At 29.5% G+C, this 26,516-nt stretch overlaps 1 protein-coding gene across 36 annotated transcripts in view; it reads right to left on the bottom strand.

The window, feature by feature from the left end:
- The window catches only part of Dscam1 (Down syndrome cell adhesion molecule 1), a 255,910-nt gene that overhangs the window by 25,771 nt on the left and 203,623 nt on the right, over positions 1–26,516 (bottom strand). For 14 of the 36 annotated variants that reach the window (XM_073956048.1, XM_073956049.1, XM_073956045.1 and 11 more), the window contains exons 11-17: positions 15,212–15,331; positions 13,915–15,141; positions 13,681–13,836; positions 12,926–13,609; positions 12,750–12,858; positions 12,452–12,628; positions 9,492–9,658 (exon numbers count right to left, since the gene is read on the bottom strand). In XM_073956048.1, coding sequence (XP_073812149.1) covers positions 9,492–9,658; positions 12,452–12,628; positions 12,750–12,858; positions 12,926–13,609; positions 13,681–13,836; positions 13,915–15,141; positions 15,212–15,331 — 2,640 coding nt within the window. Of the gene's footprint in view, positions 1–370; positions 539–9,491; positions 9,659–12,451; positions 12,629–12,749; positions 12,859–12,925; positions 13,610–13,680; positions 13,837–13,914; positions 15,142–15,211; positions 15,332–25,145; positions 25,437–26,516 lie in introns of all 36 variants that reach the window. The other 22 variants (XM_073956059.1, XM_073956055.1, XM_073956051.1 and 19 more) reach the window with 3 other exon arrangements.

The following is a 26,516-nucleotide window of genomic DNA, read 5'->3' as shown; positions in this document are numbered from 1 at the left end:
GAAATTCAATTTTCGAAATCACATCATCATTACATTTCGAACATCATCATTATTTTGAATATTTAGACATACAAAAGCCATTTAACACGTCAAGCAAGCAGTTTTTTGTTGATTTTTGTTGTTTTAATAAATTTTGTTTTTGTGGTTGTGTGAGTGTGTGTTCCCAAAATAATAGGTAGAAAAACAACAAACGATCAAACAAAACATAGGACAAAACACATTATGGACAGATAAGAATAATAATAATAATTGTTCAGAATTTTTGCGTTGATTTTTTTGGTTTTGTAGAACAATTTTTCCAAAATGAAAAGAGACAGAAAGAGAGAGAGAAACAAAACAAAAAAATTAGTTTTCAACATTTTATAGATACCTTTGTGGTGATTGCCTTTGCTACGCAGTATACAAATAACAATTATGGCAATTATAATGACGAGCAAAGCCGCTACAACTGGCACAACTAAATTCAAATTCGACAATATGATGCGAATTGTATCCTCAGCCGTTAATTCGGGCATATCACGCGATGGGGCAATTGTTCCTGTAACAACCAAAGGTTAACCATATACAGAGAGAGATCAGGACATAAGTTTTCTTATTTTTAAGCAAATCTTGGTAATAACCACAACCATTTAACCAATCAATTAACAAACAATGTTTATTTCGTTTTTTTTTGCAAACTCAGAACTCATAAAAGAATCTACTTTGAAAAAGTTCGAACATTACCTTTGTACCGTTCTAATATACAAATACACAAAAAACATTTAATCCAAAAAACAAATTTAAAAAATAGATTTATCATCATTAAGAGTAACAGTAAGAAATAGGGAGAGAGAGAACTTGAAAAACGATTAGTAGAAACACATAAAGAGAAACAATTGAGAATTTAATTTGTTTTGATATTTTCTTCAAAGGCTTCATGTTCAATTTTTGTTGTCAAAGTTGTAAAATTATTTTCCTGACCCATTGAATTTATGTTTTAAAATCACGGTTTCATTACCCGTTTGAGGGGGGCGTATACATAGTGGCATTCGTTATACGCTGTGGTTTATAAGATCGTATACATAGTGTCATTAGTTATACGTATCATGTTCCATCTGAAATAATTTTTGATTATATATTATTCTAAGTCTAAAAGTGATCTTTAAACCCATTTGACTTATTCTACAATATGTTGATCTTACAGATCAAGTCCTACTTAGAAATACTTTTTCCATATCGGAGATGATTCGTTAATTCCAGAAATGAAAAAGCGAAAAGAGTAAGTGTATTGAGAAACTCACCAACATAAATGGAACTGAAAATATATCTTTATGGCCTTGACATAAGGAAGATGCTGCCTAAAAGATCTCGAAAAAATGGCTCGACACCTTTAAGAACACTCTTGATATGACATATAGGAAAATTCTCATTCTCATAGGACTCGAAAATCACAGGTTGACCGAGCAAGATTATTGAAAAAGTCACGAAGAAAATGTAAGTCAGAATTCAACATTATAGTCTTGCCATAAAGCAAGATGATCTCAGGGATATCACAAAAAAATCTTCTACTTCTTCGGGAAAGTTATGGAGCTAAACACTTTGAAGTCTCTCAAAGAGAAAAGGATCTTTCAGTTTTGATAATATTTAAATGCATCAAGACACTCACAGGGGATACTTTCTCAAAATATTTTGGCAGAGGGTCACAAAGACTAAATGATGAATACTTCTCCAGTTGCGAAAAAATATTCCAATGAAGGTGGATCATGAAAAAATATCAAGATACTATGGAAGCCATGAAGCATGAGAACTTCATCCTACTTTATTAAATCACCTGAGCTTTCCAGGCTTTTCTGGCTAGATTGTACAGATGAGATACTTCTTCGGGAATGTTATGGAGGTACATTTTGTGAAATCTCTCAAAAAGAAAATGATTTTCAGTCTTGCTCATATATATAGTAACCTGAATCCCAAAGGATATTTTCCAAGAATAGTTTGGTTGATATCGACGAAATAAAATCCGAAGCAGTATAGAGGCCATGAAAAATCGACGTAACATAGCTACTGCATATTTGATCATATTGTATTAAAACAAAACTATATCCTGCTTTATTGCCTTGTTTAAACTTTCCAGGAGCTTTTTAGCCTCCCTATACTTCAAGGAGGTTTCTTTCAGATTTGCTTATATCTAGCGACATCAAAACCCAGACAAAGGAGAGCTTCCCATGAATAGTTGACAGAGAAGAAAAAAGATAAAGATGTCTTCAGTTGCAGAATATTTTACATGAGTTTTGTTAATTTTTAACTACTTCAAGACTCTCCTAAAGGAGATCTTCCCATGAATAGTTGACAGAGGAGAAAAAGATAAAGATGTCTTCGGCTGTAGAATATTTTACGTGAAAAATCCAGATTTATTATCTTTGGAGAAGTAAACTAGTACTTTCATGGCCTTTAGGTTTTCCTACCAAAGTTTCAAAACTACGATCCGTGGGCGAAGCAAATATCGTCAGAATCACGACGCACACATTTTTCTAAGTAAATGAACTCTTCCGGCCTTGAGAACTTGTTGAAAACCGCTAAACTGGAAGATTTCTACAAATTCTTTTTATCCTTCCATTAGATCGTATACGTGTTGTCGGTAGTTATACGCACTAGAACACATTTTTCTCTTATAAAGATCAATGAACTGTTAAAAGTGATAAATATCGTAAAAATCTACACAATGGAGTTTCGATGCACCCACTTTTCTAACTAAAAAAACTCATTAGGCCTTTAGTACTTGTTATAACCCAAGAATACGGGAACTTCTTTAAAATTATTTCATATCTTTAAAATTATTTCATATCTATTAGGGCGTATACGTGTTGTCAGTAGTTATACGTACTAGAACACAAATAACCTATTCTCCCTTAAGAAGATATCTTTTTTGATCTTTTAAAATATCTTCTTGAAAATTGAACATGAAGTCCCTAAAATTATTTTCCTTCTTTTTGTTATAAGAAAATTAATAATTACTTAATTTAATATTCTATGGCATAATTAACGAGTTGTGTATGAAACAAATTTGGAAAAAATGTAATGGTGATGAATTGGAAAAATGTAACAATATTTTACATGAACGGTATTAGTAAAATCTTAAATTTGTAAACTTAAGTTTTAAGATAATTGCTTTTCAATGAATTTTTTTAACTATAAATGCAATTTGTTTTTATTGTTATTGGAAATGTAGCAAAATCCTTAACTCATGTATGATGGTTTTAAAGCAGCTCGCATATGAATAACATTTGAATTGTATTAAAAAGTAGTAACAACATTCCATAAAAAATGTAACACTATTTGTTTTTAAAAAGAAACATAACCATACAAGTACTAGGTAATATTTTTTGGATAAGTTATATTATTGCTTTAAAGAATATTATTTTATAAAATAAACTATTTTTATTTTTTAATTTATGTAATTGTTGATGTTTAAATTTATATTTTTAGTAATATCATTTTCTTAAAAATGAAACCATAATAAAAAACTGAACTAAAACTAAATCAAAACGAAATTCTTTATTATAAATCACAAAAAACGAAACATTTAATGGAAAAAACGAAATAAACTGTTCTCATGATTTTGTTTTCTTGTTTTGCTTTGCTAGTTAATGCAGATAAATGTCTTTTGCTTTGAAAGGACAAATATAATGTTTTTGTTTTTTTGTTATATCTGAGATGATTTTTAACTTTGGTTGTTGCAGGCTAAGAAAAAAATTATAATAATAATAACAATAGTTATAATAGCATTGTGTTTCAATAAACCCCATATAAATGCTTTTTTGAAATGAATTTTGGTATGCTTTCTTCTTCTTTAACTTTGCTCTTATTTTTTTCTTCTTCATCTTCTTTAATATGAACTAAAAAATGTGTACTTTTTTATAAAATAATAAAAAATAAAAGGGAAATTTGCTAATAAAATAATGCAAAATTATATGAATATGAAATTAAAAATGAAATGAAATCTATTAGCTGTGTAGATAAGTTATATGGAAATTCTTAAAACCACTTAGTGTTGTTTTTGTCTTGAAGTTTTCAGATAAAGTACTCGTTTATTTATTAATTTATTTCACGAATCAAAATAAAAGAAACAGGTAAGTAATCGGGTTTGAATATTTAAATTTATGTCTAGTTTTTTTTATGGGCAATATTTTGTAATTTGAAAATAATTTACAATTAATTACATATTTTTAAAATCAACCTAATACTCAATTCGAATTATTATTGTTATCCCCATTTCATTCCGCATTCAGAGTTGCGTATGAGTGTTGACGGTACTAGTACGTCTATACGTACCATTGTTGCGTATACGTGTTGAGGTAACTTATACGTCCATAGATCTCATAGTTTCACTTAAACATTACTACAATTAGATCTTGGATTTTGCTATTTCTAACATTTATACATGTCAATTTTTAATGCAAAACTTTTCCTCGTCAAATATGCAACATAATATACAAAACATTCGAGGTCTCGCTATAATAAAGCATTGTACAAATAAGCCCAAATAATTTACACCCAATGAGGTCTATCAAGGTCCAAATGTTTTATTTTTCTAATCCTTAAAAAATTCGTTACATATTTATTTATAATATTTTTCGGTGAATAAAGGGTTATATTCTCTAGAAAATTGGTCTTAAAGTGTTTGTGATGACTGTCATTCAAAACAAATTGGTGTACTTCCGCCCCAAACCTTCGTACCACAGAGGAAATTACGTATAGCAGCTCTTAAAAGAACAGAGCGAGTACATCTTCAACCATAATATTGATAATAGCTTAGGTTCATAGCCTATTCTGGGCTAACAATGCGCTCTGTCACGAAATCCCATGAGAAGAGTTCGGTGTCGGCAAACCTACACCTATCTGGTGTTGTTTACTCGAAAGAATGTACAGGAGTCAGAATAAACTCGAAAATGTTACCAACAAATCGAAGATCAAACTGAATTCTTTTGTTCAAGCAGATCCCGGTATTGTAGGACAGCTTAGCTAAAGAAATTAAGTCACTTTTTTGCCTTAAGAAGGAGACTTTTCTCCAAAGTTACAGGGAAGAAGCATCCTGGGCATCTCTCAACTGCAGAGTAGCAGCAACCGAAAGATGACGGTAGGAAGTTAAAAATTTACCATAAATCGAGCGATACGAGAGTCAAAATGAAGTTCAAAACCTTACCAAAAAGCAATAAAATAATGGCTTTTCTCCAACGGTATGTGTTGCAATTTTTCGCTATCAACGAAATGTTCTCTACCTTATCGAGGAAACTTTCCTCTGAAGTTACTGGGAAGAGAATTTCCAGAACGACATCTGGGCCATTTCAATTATCGGACAAAAAGAAGAAAATTTAAATTCTACCAAAAATCGAAAGGTCTAGGAGTCAGAACGAAGTCAAAATGTTCCCAAACAGTCAAACATGAAGTTGATGTCTAATCACATTCCGAAAAATTTCGGATCATTCTCTCTCTAGCTAATCTGGCACACATTTTCCCGAAGTTACAGAGAAGAGAACTTCCAGGACGACATCTGGGACACCTCTACAAAGTATCAACAAGAGAGAGGTATCAGGAGTCACAAAGAGGACTAGTCACATCCCTAAATTTTGCGCTATTAACTACACCTTAGCTAAATAAGAAACAGCTGTGGATACTACGCTGTCTAAGATCGCGAGAAAAATTCTGTCCAGACCTGTCCTGTTGGCCCGGAAACTTATGGATAAATCCGACAAGTCGTTGCGCCGAACGCACAATGCAATGAAGGAGGATGGGTCGCAGATATCTCCCAGCATTAAGGACGACTGAGAAACTCTATGGAAAGGTCACCAGGATGCTGATCTGTCATGGCTGTTGGACCATACATTTTAGAATGAATCTGATAAGCTGTTGCTTCTTGGGCACAACGCTCTGAAGGAGGATGAGCCTCTGTTACCTGTGACCTATAAAAAGGCCAATGCAAAGTAGCAATAGACAGAAAAATCGGTGAAATGCCAGTTACATTCTGCAATTATTTAATTAAAAAATCCTTATAACCGAAAGGGAATTCAAGCTGATATGATCGCATCTTGAGTTTAACAGCAACTTCCATTCTTACTATGCTACAAGAAAACTCCCTGTCAGCGAAATTCCAACGTCGAGTGCAGGAATCGCCCCTGTCGAAGCCCCTATGAGGTTAGGACTGTAGGAGCTTCCTGTTCAAATGGAATGGTGGATACGAATATGGTGGGTGACACATTTACAACCTGAGAAGATTCAGAAGTTGTCGAGGTCATCAGTTTTCCCTTCCATATTTAAAGTGGAATCAGAAGGTAGAGGGAATTCTGAAGAGTCAAGCCCATCTGTTCTACCATCCATCTCAAAGGGTAAGTCTTCCATGGTGATTACACAGTCACAAGTAAAAAAAGTGTCGACGCCATCTATACCTCCTTCCAACCCAAAAATGTATACAAAGGTAATAACAGGTTGAAAAGGGTCAAGGCCATCGTATGGTTTCCACTACAAAGTGGAAGTCAACCAAAGGCTCCAAAAGGATTGACTCGTGTCCTAAACCTTTCGGATAATAAAATTAAAACAGTTGATAAGCAGAGAGGAACTGTCCTTCACAAGTGAAACAGTTGATGATTGAGGAGAAATAAGGCAAGGGTAGTGGTAAAGACCTATACCGACAAATTTCAAATGGATTGTTATATACCCTCAAGGAAGACTTAATACCAAATTTCAACCATTTCGGAGGGATATTGAGGCCACTGCTATCAAAATACCGGAAATCGGGAGGTACGGTTGTATGGGGGCTATATGAAGACATGGACCTATACCGACAAATTTCAGATGGATTGTTATATACCCGTCAAGGAAGACTTAATACCAAATCGCAGTCATTTCGGAGGGATATTAAAGCCACAGCCATCATAATACCGGAAATCGGGAGGTACGGTTGTATGGGGGCTACATGAAGACGTGGACCTATACCGACAAATTTCAGATGTATTATTTTATACCCACAAGAAAGACTTAATACCAAATTTCAGCCATTTCGGAGTGATTTTAAGGCCACAACCTTCAAAATACCGAAAATCGCGTTCTATGGGGGCTATATGAAGACGTGGACCTATACCGACAAATTTCAAGTGGAAGGTTTCGCACCCCCAACGAAGACTAAATACCAAATTTGAGCCATTTCGGAGGGATATTGAGGCCACAACCATCAAAATACCGGAAATCGGGATGTACCGTTCTGTGGGGGCTATATGAAAACGTAGACCTATACCGACAAATTTCAAGTGGAAAGTTGTATACCCCCAATGAAAACTTAATACCAAATTTCCGCCATTTCGGTGAGATACTGAGGGCACAACTTTCAAAATACCGGAAATCGGGAGGTACTGTTCCATGGGAGCTATATGAATACGGAGATCTACACCGACAAATTTCAGGTCGAAAGCTTTATACCCTCAAGAAAGACTAAATACCAAATTTCGTTCATTTCGGTGGGATATTATGGCCACATCCTTCAAAATACCGAAAATCGGGAGGTGCTGTACTATGGGGGTTATATGAAGACGTGGACCTCAAATTTCAAGTGGAAAGTTTTATACCCTCAAGGCAGACTTAATACCAGGCATTTCGGTGGGATACTTAAGCCACATATCCTTGAATATGGTTTTGCATATGCTCATTTTATGCAAATATGTCAAAATATGCAAGATATGCAAAAATTTCTGGTCATAGTTCGTTTTATTTTGTGATAAAGCGAGTTGTCTAATCAGATTTTCTCTACGACCATGCTAACCAAATATGCATTTGCAAAGGATTTCGCTGTCTAGTGATGAGTGACTTATTAACTGACTAACTCATCATCAACACCCAGGCATAACGGCGGTAACTATGACCTTGCAATTTCTCGTGAGGGTCACAGTTGCTACAAATGTGCGAGATAAGGCTGGATTTTGGACAAATCGTCCTAGGAGCGTATAAAAAAAATATTGATTTTTTAATGCACAGTGTTTTGTTTTGCAATAACGAAAATTTAAATTATAGCTAACATTTATTGGTGTACTATATAATAATAATAATAAGTACATTTTAAATAATCATCATTTACAGTTCAAACGAAAGATTTCGCAAGGGAGTAATAACAGATATGGCACTAAAGGTTTTCGCAAATTCATTATACATGTTGACTAATACCGATATACGTACGATTCAAACGAATGGTGTCCTTTTTGTTTTTCTAACATTAATACGATAATGTTCGAACTGTATGCACGCTAAGTCTCGACACATTCTAGAGATGGGCCATTTTTGCATATTAGCAGAGAGTTCTAATGGCTCCCAATTTTACAAATCCTAAACAAAATTGTATTATCTCGAATCATAATATATTGTTTACACGAACATCGATTTCTTTGGTGATTTACAACATGCCATCACACTAAATACAACAACAAAGATGCAGACACAGTATTTTTGCATACACATACTAATATCGGCGCATTAGAGAGAAAATATTCATTTAGGGGACATTATATTTAGCAGGATATAAAACGAGTACTTTAGATCACACTTCAACACTAAATGGTTTTGAAAATTAAAACAATGATGATTAATTATAAATACAAAAATTATATATATATGAAAATAATAATGATAATAAATCAACTACAACTATACGATTTGATCATTCAGTGTAGGTGATTTTTATTTAATTTTTTTGTTGTCAGCTAAACAATAAATCAAAAGAAATGGTGCTCATCACTAGAGTAAGCAGCAGATGTTCACTAAATACTACTTAATTTTTTAGGTTATTTTTTTTCTTTTGGTTGGTTACTCATCAACAGTGGGAAAAACAAATTGCATTTATGCAATAATTTTAATTTGGGTTATCGAACTTTTTTTTGTCATCAACTTGTTTACAAAAACTTAGATTACACTAGAGTTCAAAAAATATGAAAACAAATATTTGTAAACTATACAAAAGAAGAACTGAATATTAACAAGCCTTTTAAAACAAAAAAGAAAATGTTTATACAGTGCCATAAAAAAAAGAAATACGTTTATACAAAAATAAATAAATTAAAAATCATTTTTTTTGTTTCACATAAAGAAGCATAACGAAAAAGAAATAATACGAAAATTATAATAAATTTTTGTATTACTTTACATTGAAGCAGGTGTAGCTTTTTGTTTCAAATTTCTGGTGGAAAGAAATGTTTTTGTTATTTGTATATTTTTAATTTAAGGTTTATAAGAGATTTTATTAATTTAAAAACTATTATTAAAATAATGTTTTCGAACATAAATGTACATTTAATTTGATCTTTCTTATAAACCCTAAATTTCACGTAGTATCAACATTATGTACAAAAGCAATGTCTTGTTATTTTTTTTTTACTTTACAAACTCAGAGATCACTTTTTTTTTGTTTAAAAAATACAAAAAGAAGTGTTCTCTTGAGCAAAAAATATAAATAAAATTGGAAAACAGAATATAAATACCTCCAGTAACAGTCAATGTTGCAAAATCATATTCAGCCACAGTGAAACCAGCAGAGTTGTGGGCAGTAATACGTAAATTATACCAGGTGGCAGGTTCCAAATCCAAAACTACGTAGTTATTGTCGGGCTTAACATTATTCGAGATTTGATTCCATTCAATTTGGTCGCTAGTTTTGGAAATAAAATAAATGTAAGTTTTTGTTTCAAAATTAAAATTAAGAAATACAAATTTATATACTAATTGAATTCAATTTTAATTTAAAATAAACTTTAATATTATTTTAATTCGAAAAAGTTTCAAAATTAAATTAATTTATTATAAATTAAAATAAAACTAAATTAAGCAAAAAAATAAAGTCAAATTAAAAAGTAATTTAATTAAAAATAATTGTAAATAAAAATTAATTTTAAATAAAATTTAGCAATAAAAACCAAGATAATTGAGCTTGAGGTCAATGTTTATATTTTTATTTATTTCCAATATTTCGAGATTCCTTGAATCTCATCTTCAGGGAGATCTACAACATAAAATAATAAAGTTACAACTTGTTAATTATATCAAAGCAGTTTTTTCATTACTAATAAGATATAAAACACGTAAAAAAAATAAAAAAATGAAGATCGTTTTTTTTTCTTTTTTTACGTGTTTTATGTCTTATTAGTAATTAGAAAACAGCTGTGATATAATTAATAAGTTGTAACTTTATTATTTTATGAAGATGAGATTCAATGAATCTCGAAATATTGGAAATAGATAAAAATATAAACATTGACCTCAAGCTCAATTATCTTGGTTTTTATTACAATTCAAAAGGTCGAACAAAACATAGAAATACTTATAAAATTAAGCAAGATTAAAATTCGATTAAAATTAATTTTAAATTAAATACAAAATTATTTTAAATTAAAATTTAAGTTCTTGTTCCAAAATAAAAATTAAAAACATATTAGTTTATTTACTAATTTAATTGAATGTTAATTGAAAATAAACTTTTATTTAATTTTTATTCGAAAAAATTTCGAAATTAAATTGATTTAATATAGATTTAATTAAAACTAAATTAAGCAAAAAAACGAATGCCAAATTAAAATTTAATTAAAATAAAAATTAAATAAAAATAATTGTAAATAAAAGTTAATTTTAAATTAAAAATTTATTTAAAAAATAATTGTGATCAACTAATAAAAATATATATTTAAAATTAACATAAATTAAATTAAAAATAATATCAACCTAGTTAATTTTAAATTAAATTAAGTCATTATCATTTACAACAATTAAGTCATTAATTTTAAATTAACTTTAATTTAATCTTAATTTACTTTTAGTTTCAATTTGATATTAATTTAAGTTTGTTTTTTTTTGTTTTTTGTTTTAATTTAATTTAATTCAACTTCAATTTAGAAATTTTATTTTAAATTTTACTTTAATTTTAATAAATTTAATTTGAATTAATGTTTACTTAATTTCAAAAAATAATTAATTAAAAAATAAAAATAATTTTAAATGAAAATAAACTTATTTTAAATTAAAATTTATTTTAAATTAAAATTTAGCAAAATTAAATAGTAATTAAATTATAAATTAGAAAAAGAAATTATATTTAAAACTGACTTAAATTAAATGCCATTAAATTATAAATAATTTAGAATTAATATAATTGTAATTTAATTTTAATTTTTTTCTAGTTTTCTTTAATTTTAATAAAATATTTTTTGAATATAGTGTTAATTAAAATTCAAAATTAATTGAATTAAAATTAAAAATAAAATAAATTCAAAATTACTTTAAATTAAATTAACTTAAAAAAAATAAAAATAAATAAAATTAATTTTAAGTAAATTAAATATAATTTTTATATAAATAAAAATCAGTTTTAAATTAGATTACCTTAAAAAATTAAATAGGAATTATACAATAAAATAATAAATTTTAATAGATTTTTTTTTTAATTTTGTTTAATTTTAATAAAAATTAATTTGGATGTAATGTTAATTTGATTTCAAAATTAATTAACTAAAAATTAAAAAATTAAAATAATTTAAAAAAATTATTTTCAATTAAATTAACTTAAAAAATTAAAAATTGTGTATTAAATTAAACAAATTAAAAAAATAAATTAATTAAGTATATTAGTTTCAATTTATATTTAAATTAAATTTATTTAAAGGAATTAAATAGAATTTAAATAAAAAATAACAAGTTAAAATTCAAAAAAAATATAACGAAAGTTAACTTGAATTGAATTCAATTAATTAATTCTATTTCGAGTTGAGCTGAGAATTAATTAAAAATATAAACTAGTCTTCTCCGCCCTTCCCTAAAGTAAATCAATTAATCTACACCCACTTTAAAAACTTGTTGTTTTTAAAATTTGAAAACAACAAATCTGTGATTAAGCTGATCTTACTTTAAAAATAAGACGTAATATTTAATTTTAATTTAATTTGAAATATTAACATTCTATTCGAATTTTTAATCTTATTTTATTTTAATTTTAATTAAATTTAATTTTAACTAGATTTTTAATTTAATGTAATTTATTTTTATTTAATTAAAGTTATTTTTGATTTTAATCGAATTTTATTCAATTTTATGATAAACTTAATTTTAATTTTATTAAGTAAACTTTTATTAAATCAATTAGTTTAATTTATTTAAATTTGATTTAGTTTACTTTTAATTTAATTTTTTAATATCATATTAATTTGCGTTCAATTTTAAGTTAATTTTATTTTAATAAAATTTTATTAAAATATTTCATTTAATTTTTATTAATTTTAAATGATTTAATTTCAACTAATTAATTGATTTCATGTAATTATTATTTCAAAACCAATTAACTTCAAAAATTCGAAAATTTTCGTATGTACAACAATTTCGAATTTATTTATATTCAAAAATAATTTTTAAGTTCGTTTTTTCGAAATTTCTTTAAAACCAAAATAGAAACACTTACCGTTTCTTGTTTTCTACCACAAAGTGAGACATGGGGCAACCGCCATCCTTCCAGGCCTTGAAGTGCAATGAAACCGAGTTCGAGGAGACTTCAATGAAACGAGATTTTTCAGGTAATTTGGGTTTGTATCCCTTGGTGCGGGTATTCAAGATATCGGAAGCTTCACCGGCGCCAATGCTAAAGTGAAGTGGAAACATTTGTAAAATATTCAATGAATTTTAAATCCCAACACCCAAACTAAACAACTCCGCCTCATCTCCGGAGATGACAGTTCTTTTTTTTACCCCAAATGACTTACTTGTTAAATCCTGTAGCATAAACCTGATAACGTGAACCGCACAATAGATTGTCAATAGTGAATTTCTGGGCATCAACGGCAACTTCAGCGGTTTCCCATTCTCCGAATTCTATAACAAACCAAAGAACAGATTAACAGTCATTAATGTTCCCACTAAATTCCAACCCCCAACCCACCTGGTTTGTAGTGCAAAGTGTAGCCATGCAGAGGAGCAGTATCACCTTCATGGGGCTTAACCTTAACAGTCAATGAATCGGTGGTGGTGGCAGACAAGGTAACCTGAGGTGACATGGGTGGTGCCAAAACAATCAGTTTATGGGTAATCGAATCCTTGGCAATGGAATTTTCAGCATGACAAGTATAATCTCCAGCATCTTGACGGTTGACAGATTTAATCAAAAGAGAACCATCGGGCAATACACGCATACGATCATTTCCAGTAAATTCAACGCCCTTAATCTTCCAGGTAATTTCAGGTTGTGGTGATCCTACCGCCAAGCAAGGCATTTTGGCATCTTCTTTAAAGGTGGCAGTGAAGGTATCATCGAAGGAGGCAATTTTGGCAGGAACTTGATCGCTGGGCATGGCAACAATGCTCTTTGAGGGTTGACCTTCACCAATATTGGTGCTGGCAGTAACCCAGAATTCATAGGGGCTGTTCTTTTCCAATTCAGTGGCTTCATAGCTCATTTGGTAGTGGGGAATCTTTTGGCTCTTGGGTTCACCTTCGGCTCCTTCAACTTTGGTGTAGACAGTGTATTGTTGGATAATACCGTTGGGTTGTGCTGGTGGACGCCATGAAACCAAAATGGCAGCTTGACCCATGACCAGGGCCTTGACATCGGTGGGAGCTTCAGGAACTGTGGGAAGGAAAATCAAGAAATGAGTGTCAAATATTTGAGTGACGGTTTTTATTTCTTTTTATGCTTACCATCAGGTTCAGTTTGGCAGTGAATTGGGGCGCTGCGTACACCATCACCTCCGGCAGTGGTGGCCAAAACTTGCATGGTATAGTTGGTGTATTTCTTCAGGCCATGTAACACAGTGTCGGATGAGGCAGTCTTTTTGTAATGGCGTTTGGTTTCATCTGCAATGCAAAGTAACAAATTTCAATTAATTTTCTTAACCTTTTCCCCGCTTTCAAACCTCCACTCTCTCTACTTACCATACCATTCCTCACTGGGAGCATAAACAACCTTGTAAGTCTTGATAACACCATTGGCAGATTCCAGAGGTGGACTAACCCAGCTAACGCGAATGGTTTGTGATGTCAATGTGGTGCAGGAGGTATCACTTGGTGGCTGGCTGGGAGTACCTTCGGCTGTGAATTGTTTCTCTTCATCACTCAATGGACCGGCACCAATCTTATTGAAGGCCTGAATAACCACCGAATATTGTGTGTAGACTCTCAAGTTATTCAATTCCAAGCTGTGTTCCTTGCCTTCTTCAGTCAAAAAGTTTACAGTTTCAAAGACGTACGACGAATTGGTATTGGAGAGTTTGTAGCCAACATAGTAGCCCAAAATTTCACCATTCCATTCTGAGCGGGTGGGTGGTTTCCAGGTAACACGCAATGTAGTTTGATTGACAGGTTCAACTTTAATGTTTTGTGGTTTGCCAGATGGGGCCTCCTCCGCGGTGATAATGGTTACAGCTTCTGAGGTTTGTGATGTACCAATGGCGTTTTCGGCAACAATACGAATGTTGTAGGTGGTGGCAGGGTTCAATTTTTGGACTTGAGCTTCAGTGGTATCACCGGGAACCATAACACGATCAATTTCATCCCAAGAGGCACGAGAACGTTTGAATTCAATAATATAACGGGTAATGGGTGAATTGCCATCGTAGGGTTGGGCCCAGCTCAATTGTACGGAACGTCCAGATTTATCCAAAACTTTCAAGGCATATGGCATTTCGGGTACTTCTTGAATAATCATGTTAATGCTAGCATCATCTGAACCAAAAGCATTGGTGGCAACACAGGTAAACAAGGCAGAGTCGGAGCGTTCTGTACGTTTAATGGAAAGTGAGGACATGACACCGGTAGACAAAATCTCTTCACGAATGGTATAGCGGTTATCGTTCTTGGGGTCCAAACGCATATTATTCATGTTCCATAAGATGCCAATTGGTTTTTCACCCTTAGCTTCACATTGCAGGACGGCAGGTTCACCACGACGGGCAGTTTGGTTGCGTAATTTTTCAGTGAATTCTGGTGGAGCCTGAACGCTGATCATAATAACGGCTGAGAGTCCTGAACCAATACCATTAATGGCTTCACACAAATAATAGCCTTCATTGGTCTTTTGGATGTTGTCAATGTGCAGCGTGCCTTCCTCAACGCGAATGTTATCGTTCTTCTTCAAATCCTTGTATTCACCGGGACTGTTGCCTGTTAGGGAGAGTAATTTTCGGAGATAATTTAATTACTGTTCCAAAAAAATGTTAGACTTGTTACTTACCAACAGCTTTCTTCCAGGTCAATTGTGGTTTAGGGAAGCCATCAGCCTTGCATTCAACCTTAGCATCTGAACCTTGGGCAAAAGCCTTATCGGTGGGTTCCAAAATCCATCTTGGAGGTACTGTTTTTTTTTTTCGATTGAAAGTAGTAGTTGAAGTTTTGGAAAAAGATAAAGATATGTTAATACGGTTTTCAAAATTTCGGATTTTGTATAAAGAGGTTTATAAAAAGCATGCGGCAAAGGTAATATCTTCTTTAAAAAAACGGAAGGACGGACAGACATTGAAAGACGAAATAAAGTGGTGCGGAATTGTTAACTTTTGTTTAGAATTTTTTATAATTTTTTAATTAATTTAATTTTTGTTATACTTTTCCAGTTTTTATTTATTTATTTTTTTCTAATTCAATGTTCCTGAACCAGTTTATTTCGCTTCCTTAGCGTTTACTTACGGTTTACAGCAAAATTATGTTCGTATTATATACACTGTTGTTGGCTTGAGATAATTATGTAATGGCAATTAAAGTATTTGGAAATTTAATCAATTTGTTTGCATATTGCGTTTCAATATGCAAACTGTCCATACTTAAAATCAAATTAGTTCATTTTAATGTCACTCTAAAAATTATTTACATTTTCTGACTTTAGATTAAGATTTATGATCAAAAGTGAAAAGTTCAACGTTCAACAGAATTAGTTTGATATCAAACAGAAGTAGTTTGAAATCAAAGAGATATAGTTTGGCATCAGACATAAGTAGTTTGATATCGTACAGAAGTAGTTTGACATCAAACAAATATAGTTTGACTTCAAGCAGTTGTAGTTTGATATAAAACATAATTAGTTCGACATCAAACATCAGTGGTTTGTCATCAAACAGAAGTAACTTGACATCGAACTGAAATAGTTTGGCGTCAAAAAGGAGAGTTTGATCAAAGAAAGCCGACTCAATCGAATGTAGCTTGATACCAAAGTGATTATATTTGATTCGAACAGAAACAGTTTGAATCAAATCAATGAACAATTGACATCAAACTGGATAGTTTGACTCATACTAAGATAGTTTGACAGTCATCTGAGGAAATTCTACTCAAAATCCATTGTGTTTGAAATCAAACTAATTAACTTGAGTACCCAGCTGAGAAGGATGGATGTTAAGTATCGACTCTGAACTAATTGTTTAATTGCATACTAAAAAAGTTTGACATTAAATACATTTTGAAGTCAAACTGTTTATATTTGATTCAAACTGAACTAGGTGGCAATTAAACTCGGTAGTTTGACCCAAACTAATAAAGTTTGACAACAAGTTGCATGTGTCCGATTCATGCTAAAGTGGTCCGACATGAAACTGAAGAAGTTTTACTACAAAACCTAATATGTTTGACACCAAATTAAATAACTTGGATTCTTCCGCCAGATCGTTAGGGTTATAGATGCAGTAAGCTACCGGTATGAATTAAATCGATAGAATTCTAAAGCGTCTATTTAGTTTGATTTCAAACTAAAGAAGTGTCATTGCAAACTACAAAAGTTGATAGCAAATAACACAGATTGAAATTAATGGTATGTTTCACTAAGACGATTCGAATACAAATTCGTTCGAACTACTACCAAACTTATGTTTTTTTTTTTTTAAATATTTGAATTGTTTTTATTTCCAATCTAACAAAGATTTCCTCCAACAGCATATTCGAATCGTCTTAGAGAAATAGGCCATAAACCAAATTAAACATCGAAGCAACCTTAAGTAGTTAGGCATCAAAGATGAACAGTTTGACTCGAACTCGAACTAATTTGATACTGAACTGAAGAAGTTTGACATAAAATGCAAACTGTTTTATGTCAAATTTAATATGTTTTATTCAAATCTCAATCAGCTTAACGTCAAATTTAATATGAAATAGTCAACTAAGTTGATAAAATTTTTTATAGGAATATTCAAGAATTGTTCATATTTTTAAAATGTCAGGAAAAAGCAAATAATTACAGTCAAAAAATAAAAAAAAATCCTATTTATGAATTTTGAAAATAGAAATAATTCGAAAGAATTTGTATTCGAATCGCCTTAAAGACATGAATTAAAATGTGGCTTAAGGGAAATTTAAAGAAATTGTGAAAATGAAAAAAAAAACATTTTCTATAAAAAATTTTGAAACATTTGTATTTCTCAAGTCTTAAATGCGCATTGTTAAAATTTCAGAATATTTTTTTGAAATTTCAATCTCACTTTAGATAAGCATATTTTGTATTTTTAAGACTAAAAAATGTGCCCTATGGGAATTTTAATGACATTGTTGAATTTAAAGTTAGATTTTTTATATAGGGAAATTTTTGCACATAAAAATGTTTAAGATTTTTTTTTTGTATTATTAGAATATTAATTTTTTATCTTTTAAGAAATAAAAATCTTTTATTTGGGATATTTTTGGGACATGTTTAAGTTTGTTTAAAATAACCATATTAACTACTTTTCTAACAAATTTAAGAAAATTTGAAGTCGAAATAAAAATTGAATTTATATAATCTCTGGAAAAAGGAATTTTTGAGACTTTAATGGAATGGGAATAGGAATTCATATAGAGTCAAAAATTTTACTTTACCATTTAGGATATTTCTGATTTTAAAATAAACTTATTTTTTATTTTTGAGAATAAAAAATGTCCCTTAAGCGAAATTTGATAAAAAAATTAATTTATAGCATTTTTTATATAAAGGTTTATAATTTTACAATCTCTGTAATCTTTAATCTCTTGGAAAAGGAAATTAGATAGAGCCAACAAATATAAATTTCCCATTTGGGAATTTTTTTTAAAGAAATTTATTTTGTAATTTTTTAATTAATTCAACAAATTTTTGAAATTAAAACCTAAATTAAAACTTTTGAGTTTAAATTAAAATTTTTGGGGTTTAAACAATTTTGGTATTAAAATAAATATTTGTTTATAAAAATTTTCCATTTAGAATATAAATTTCCCATTTGGGAATTTTTTTAAAGAAATATATTTTGTAATATTTTAATTAAAACTTAAATTAAAATTTTTCAGTTTAAATAAAAATTAAAATTGTTGGGTTTGAAACAATTTTGGAATAAAAATAAATTTTTGTTTATAAAAATTTCCCATTTAGAATTTAAATTTCCCATTTGGGAATTTTTTAAAGAAATTTATTTTGTAATATTTTAATTTATTTAACAAATTTTTAAAATTAAAACTTAAATTAAAATTTTTGAGTTTTAATTAAAATTGTTGGGTTTAAAACGATTTTGGAATTAAAATAAATTTTTGTTTATAAAAATTTCCCATTTTGTGTTTTTAGGTAAATTTTATGACAAGTTTTTTTATAAAAAAATTTAATTATTGAATTTAAGGGATGTTTTTGTTTATAAAAAGTTTATAATTTAAAAATCTCTGGAAAAAGTAGTCAGAAAGTAACAATTTCCTACTTGAGATATTTTTGGGAAATTTTTAAATTCCATATAGTAGATTTCTAAGCAAAACTAAAAGAAAATCGTTTTAAAGTCAAAACAAAAATATACCTTAAGGGAAATTAATAAAATTAATGAATGGCACCTAACATTTTTTTTTAAAAAAATTCTTATAATTTTAGAAAAAATATGTTTTTCCCATTTCGAAAATTTTTAGGAAATATTTAATCTCGTTTTAAACTGACAAATTGAAGAAAAATTGAACCCAAAAAAATGTTCCCCAAGGCAAATTTATTAAAATGGTGAAATTCAAGGCAAATGTTTTTATAGAAATTAAAAAAATGTATGTACTTTTACAATCATCGAAAAATTTTAAATCTTAGGAAAATAAAGCATTAAACTTTTAAAATATATAGTGATATTATCAATCTATGATAGGGGTGTGACCACCTATTTTCTCTTCAATAAAGATATTTCTTAATTTTTTTAAAGTGTAACACAAAATAATGTTTATTAAAAGTTTCCCATAACATTTCTCTACAAAAAACTTCTTCAAATATCTACACAAGAAAAAATTCCTTTTTGGTAATTTTTTATTTCAAACCGATTGGATCCAAAATATATATTAAAAGAAATGTTTATTTTTGGACACTTACAAAAATATTTAAAAAATATATATTTCGAAGAAGTCAGTAAATAAAAATAAATTTCCGTTATTGGTATTTTTTATTTCAAACCAATTCGATTCAAAATACAGACATTTCTCAAAAATTTGTTTAAAATATGTATCATTAAATAAACTAGATTAAAAATTTCCCAAAAAAAAATCTCTAAAAAACATTTTCTCAAATATATCTACACAAGCAAAAAAATCTCTTAGTGGTATTTTTTTATTTCAATCCGATTCGTTCGGAAATGTCTTTTGAAATGAATATTTATTATCGGAGCATTCAAAAAAATATTCTACAGAAGTCAGCAAATAAAAATAAATTTCTCTTAATGGTATTTTTTATTTCAAGCCGATTTGATTCAAAATATTTTTAATATGATTATGGAAAATTTCAGTATTATAAAAATTCCATTAAAAGATTTTTTTCTTAAAAATATATCTTTAATTATTTTTTGATTGCTCAGAAAGTAAAAGAGCAATCAAAAAATAATTAAAGTTATATTTTTAAGAAAAAAAAATCTTTTAATGGAATTTTTATAATACTGAAATTTTACATAACATGCACATACATAAGCTGATTATGCGAGCATAAGACAAATCTTAAGTCTTTTGTTATCGTAAACATTAAAAAAATGTTTTAAAGAAGCCATCGAATAAAAATATTTTTTATTTTGTAACTAAAAGGATTTTTTAAATGAAATTTGTAGGATATTCACATTTTCAACAATTTCTCATCATCACAGTACTGTGTCTTATGCTTGCGTCTCAAATCTTTTATTTTCCCTTGACGCATGTGCCTTAAGTCTTTTACTACATGCTGCAGTATAAACCCCGGAAATGTATCTTAGTCTTTTGTTTTCGTAAGTATCCAAAAATAATGAATTTAAAGGTATTGAACATTTTGAAAAATATTTAGATTATTATTTTAACAAACAGCATTCTTTAATGATATTTGTAGGTTATGAAAATTTTCAAAAATTGTTATAAATTTCGTGGTTACTGTCCACTGCAGGGAATGTATGTGCCTTAAGTCTTTTGTTTACTTAAGATAAAAACATATATTAAAGATGTTATCAAATAAAAATATGCATATAATTTTTATTGAATTCTTTTAATATAATTTGTGGGATATTGAAAATATCCTGTAGAGATTATGCAAGCACATAGTACTGTACCGAATGCTTATGTCTTAAGTCTTTTAGGTTCCTTTAACCAATGTGTCTTAAGTCTTTTGTATTGTCATTGGTATGTATGTGTCTTAAGTCTTTTGTTTCCATACGTTAAATAACACATACAGACATGTGTTTTAGGTTCTTTGCCATTACAAATATCTTAACATAGGTATATTTTTTTATTCTTCTCGTTGCCACACAATTTTGCTGTAAACGTTGCTGTAAACACTTTTATATAAGCTTATAGACTAAAGCAACAAACTACAACAGAAAAAGCTTATATTCTATGAGATAATAATGAACTCAAGCATAATGGGACAACATAAAGTGAGGTGGATGAATAAAATAAAAAATTGTTAATAAACATAAAAGTTAATAATATACGGCATGCAGATGAAACAAAGGATTAGAGGTTGTTTAAAGGGGGCTCCGATTAAGGGGACTTTGTTTTGAATTCTTTAAGATCTGTTTTCCAACAACCTTTAACCTACTTTGTTTATATACAAATAATGAAGAAGAACAAAAATGAAATGAAAATAAATGAAATATGAAAGGATATAGGAGTGAGGAAGGGAGGGATAGGTTTTGTTTGGTGATTAGGAAGAGAGAGAGGAAGGATTGTTATTTTGAGAGAGAGGAGGTTGTTTTTTGGTTTTCGTTTTATGTAGAATAGCTTTCCATTCTATGATTATTTTGCAAAATTTATTTATAGCGAAAAAAGTTATGTTTGTTTTTGTTTTGCAATGCAGTTTAATGTCTCTGATAGGCTGCTGTTTGCTGCATACATATGTAATAGTATATGTTGCATGTACATGGATAATGAGTATTTGAGATTATGCATGTAAGTATTTATTTATATTATAGAGAGCAGTTTGAGTATCAGTTTTAGATGACAGTTAGTTTTTTGTTATATATTTATAAAATGTTAGCGTGGTTTTTTAGACATCATGGGTGTTTGTTTTATTTTGAATTTTGTTGTTGTTTGTCTGTCTGTTTTTTTTCTTTATGATATGATATTTGTTTGCTGCGCACATTTATAGTTTTTGTGTGTTTGCATACCACATTACATTGAAAGTTTTTTTTAACAAAAAAGCTAACAAAATTTTTCAAAATAAAAAAAAAATAAAAGAAAATCATATAAATTTATAAGAAAAAAAAACTCAAAACATTTTTTTTTTGAAAAAAAAAATCCACATAAAACAAAGAAAAGCTTTAGGTTGGCTAAGCCTTTGTTTTTGAGTTTTTTTTGGGTGTCTTCTAGTTGTTGGATTTTAGGGTGTATTGTTGTAATTTGGTGCTGAGAAGTGTAGATTTTTGTTACTATTCTATTAAAATTGGTGTTGGTGTGGTGCTGGGTTTGTTGGTTGTTTGGTGCTTTATTTGATGCTGTTCTTGTTGTTGTTGTGGTTGAACAATCATATGCATATGTTATGTAGTTTGAGCTGTTTTTTTCTTTCGATTAATGTTTGCTAAATTTTCTTTATGGCATTTTTACATATATTTTCGGATATGGGCATAAGATTTATGCTTATTTACAAAAGTTTTCAGTTTAAAATTTTCAGACCTTAAAGTCTTGAAAATTTCCATAATAATTTGTTAATGTATTTCCAGAGAAAATGTAGGAAAAAATATTTTTCGATTTGGTTGCTGGTCGATATTAAAAACAAAAAAAAACATTACCACAAGTTGTTTTTGGGGTAAAGTTATGGCCTTCAGAAAAATCAGATTCCATAGGCAAAATTGATCGGGAAAAATAGTCGTCTTGGGCCGACTTCAAAGAAACTCTATACCACTTTTATTTGATTTAGACCCAAATATTAATAATTTTTAAGATTTTTTTTTTAAATTATATATAATTATATTATCTAAAGCATTGCCTACTTTTAGGCAAAAATTTTAAAACTTCTAAAACCCATACCAGGTTTATTTGATTTAGACCCTAATATTAATAATTTTTAATTATTTTTTTTAATAATATACAATTATTTTATCTAAATCATTGCCTATTTTAGGCAAAAATCTAAAAACTTCTAAAACCCATTTTGGAAATTTGTATGCCTATCTTTTGGCCATGTGATTTGTTGAGTTTCTCTGGATTCAAAGGGCGTGGTCACCATGAATTTTAAAAAAATCTAGAGTGTAAAATTTTCACCTCACCTCAGCTTGAGACGTACTGGAAGCCATTTTGGGTAGAACTTTAATAATAAAAAAATTTAAATGGCTTTGAAAGAATTGAAAACATGTTTTATTAAAAAATTAGCCTATTTTTAGGCTTTCTCTGGCATTTTTTAGTAAGAGAATCACGGAAGGTATTCCTAAGGGAATGTATTGGAAGTTTTTGTCATTGCCTACTTTTAGGCAAAACTCACAAAAAAAATAAATATAAAAATATAGAGAAACCAAGAGAAATCGAGGTCCGATATATGTCACAATATGCCGTGTATACTATGTAGAGGGTATAAAAACTACTATTTTTTTAAAAAACACTATTGCATACTTCTTGGCTTACAATGGGGACATTTGAAATAACTCCACTGTATGCCAATTTTATAGAGTGGTGACATTTTTAATAAAAATGTATTATTTTTAAATTATAGCATACTTTCAGACAAACGTGTTTTATAATTTTTTAGTCTATTCTTAGAATAAGTTACTTTCTTTGAAAACGTGAACCGGGCCAATTTGACTTTATTTACATATGGTTGTTATATAAAACTATTTATTAAAATCATTGCCTAATTTTAGGCAAAAATCCAATAAAATAAAGGTGCAACAAATATAGAGAAACATTTTTCCAGAGCAGGTTGGCCAACAACTGTGTTATCTGTGTTATCTATTACATGCATGCAGATATGAGAATTTTCTGCAAATACACTGACTATCGCCGAGGAAATTATATAAGAAAAATAAAACATTTCAAAAAACTATTGCATACTTCTAGGTCTACCTATTTAACAGTTGAATATATCTGAAAAAAAACTTGCAACAAATTAGACTGTATGTTACTTTCATAGAGTTGTTGAATAAAAAATATTATTTTTAAATTGTACTTTTAGGCCACTGTATTATTATAATTTTATAGCCTATGTTCAGAATTAGGTTCTCCGTTTGAAAACTGAAAACTTGGTAATATTTTTTAATTATAAATTTTTTAGTTGACTTCATTTTAATTTTGTTACATTTTAAAATTAATTAATAAATTTTACAAATGTTCTTTTTTACTATTTTAGGTCGATTTTTTATATAATATATCAAATTTTAAGAGATATGTGGTATAGAGTTTCTTCGCTATATTATTTAAAAAATTTCATTAAAAAATCCCAAAACTACTTGTTAGTTTATTTTGAATAAAATATTGGTATAATGAAAAAAAATTTTGTTCTTTATTAAAAAAGTGAGGAAGAGGAAGAAAAAAATTCGAATTATAAAAATATGCATATCACTCCTACCATTAACAATTAAATCTCTGGTACGATTATAAAACCCCGCTGAATTTTCCGCCCTACACATGTACTGGCCAGCATGTTTGGCCGTTACATTGTAGATCATCAAAAGGCTAGTATGGGAACCCACCGAAGCCACAGTAGTATGAGATAGATTTTGAATGATATTTTGTGTATCTAAAAGCCATTCAATGTGTATGGGTAAATCACCTTTGGTAACAATACATGTCAACTGAACATAATCACCCACATTACTAATGGCTGAGGATATAGCAAGGCGGGCTAAGTGGGGAGGTTCTTTGGACAAAAAACAAAGAAAGGAAAAACAAGGATGAAAAAATGCGGAGATTATTATTATCCAGATTAAAATTGATATATAAAACCTAGTGTTAAAAAACATTCCTGTCTCTTCTGCTATATTTCAGGATTAAATATTGTATCTCAGGATTTTTTGGAATCAAATTAAATAACGATTAAATTATAAAAAATCAAAAATATCCCAAGATTAGATTTTGTATCTCAGGATTTTTGGGACAAAAAAAATAAATAAAAATTAAAGCACAAAAAATCTTAAGGATTTTAAATCCATAAATTTGTATTTTAGTTTCTTCCCTACCCTTTACTTTCAACATCGACCATTTTCTAGCTTCACCAGCCCGATTGCTGGCCACACATGTATAATTTCCAGCATCACCAATGTTGGTTTGACGCAACGACAATATCAAAGTATATTCATCGATTTTATGATAAATGGAACGTAACAGTGGTTGGCCATCTTTAAGCCAATAGATGTCTATGGGTAAATCACCGGATGTGATCATGCACATTACGCGGACAGCTTGACCGCCATTTACCCCATTTGGGTTAAATTGAAAAGATTCTATTTCAGGTAATTCTAAATTTAAAAACACACACACAATGAAGTGATAATTGTAGTATACAGTGCAGGGTGATAACATAGAAAATTGCCTACTTTTAGGAGACATTTATTAGTTCTGTACCCTTCCCTTGAAAAAATATTAATTTACAACCTTGACGTTATTTTTACACTGAGTGAAACAAAAATTAATAGGTACATTAAAACTGTAATCCCAAGCCATAACCTCCTAAAACTATGCTATGTTAGACACACCATTTGACATTTGTGGTTTTGTTTGATTCGTGATTAGTGACATCTAAACTAATTTTGTTAGAAAATTTGAGGGGAAAATTATTTTCCACAAACCCCTAATTGTAAGATTGGTAGATACTTCAGTGTAACCGGCATGATTGGCACCAATACACGAATATTTTCCGGCATTTTCTGGTCGTACACTTTCGATATTCAGCGAACTGCTACGTTTACTGTACATCAATATGGTGATACCCTCCTTATTAAACAATGGCTCATCATTATAATACCAGGTAATGTTGAACGGGGCATCACCATGTAAAACGGCACAAGTCAATTGATAAAAATCACCCACATATAGAGGGGAATCCATGCTTGAAGGTAAGGGAGTCAATTTGGGAGGAACTTTTATGTTTGAAAATAAAATGAAGAAAAAAAAAATAAATTTTAAATAAAAAATTAATAATTAAAAAGAAAACTTAAAAATAAAATTCTTGAAATCTATACCATTAACAACCAGTGTTGCCGTATAATTGCTAACCCCAGCGGCATTTTTGCCATAGCAAGTATAATTGCCAGCATGATGTCCCTGTACCGAATCAATGGTCAATACCGAGCTTCTAGAGCCCATTTTGGAAATTTGTATTCCCATTTTTTGTGCCTGTGATTCATTGAGTTTTTGTTGGTTAAAGGTCCAATAGATCAAGAGGGGGTGGTCACCATGAATTATGGAACACTGCAGTGTGCAATAATCACCTGGATAGAAAGCCTCAGCTCCAGATGTAAAGGGAGCAATTTTGGGCAGAACTTTAATAAGAAATTATAAATATGTCTTTAAAACAATTGAAGTTATGTGAGAGTGCAAAAATGTTGGCCTACTTTTAGGCTTTCACCAGCAAAATTTATAAAAGAATCAGCGACGATATTTCAAGATGTAAAGGGTGCCATTTTGGGCAGAACTTTAATAACAAAAATATTATAAATAATTTTATGACAATTGTAATCATGTGTAAATGAAAAAATGTAGCCTACTTTAAGGCTTCTAAAGTATATAGGGAAAAATAGGGAAGGTATTCCCAATAGGGCGGAGTATAAAATCAGCTCCAAGTTTTTGGTAAAATAATATTTGTCATCAAAACTTTTTATAAATATTAAAATTTAGGGCATAATGTAACATACCTCTAGGTCGTAGAAATGAACTTCATACAGTTTTATGTGAATAAAATCAATATTCTTTTTACATAATTCTAATTCGCCTAATAGAAAACAAATATTGCTAATTTCTGGCATATTATTATTAAGTTTATTATTATAATTAAATTCAGCAAAGCCGAATATGCCTCAGACAGAATTTGGAGTATTCTACTTTACAGACATTTTATTTTGGAACAAATTCTGCTTGCATTAATTAAGGTCAAACCTTATTCAGCTGCCTTATTATGGGAGAATTATTCTTAAATTGCTTTCAGCAAATTAAGAATTAAG

The sequence above is a fragment of the Musca autumnalis genome, unplaced genomic scaffold, assembly GCF_047663935.1.
Source record: "Musca autumnalis isolate F117 unplaced genomic scaffold, ASM4766393v1 scaffold_5, whole genome shotgun sequence".
Lineage (NCBI taxonomy): Eukaryota > Metazoa > Arthropoda > Insecta > Diptera > Muscidae > Musca > Musca autumnalis.
Note: the sequence above shows the minus strand (reverse complement) of the source record. Positions and strands in the feature narration are given on the sequence as shown.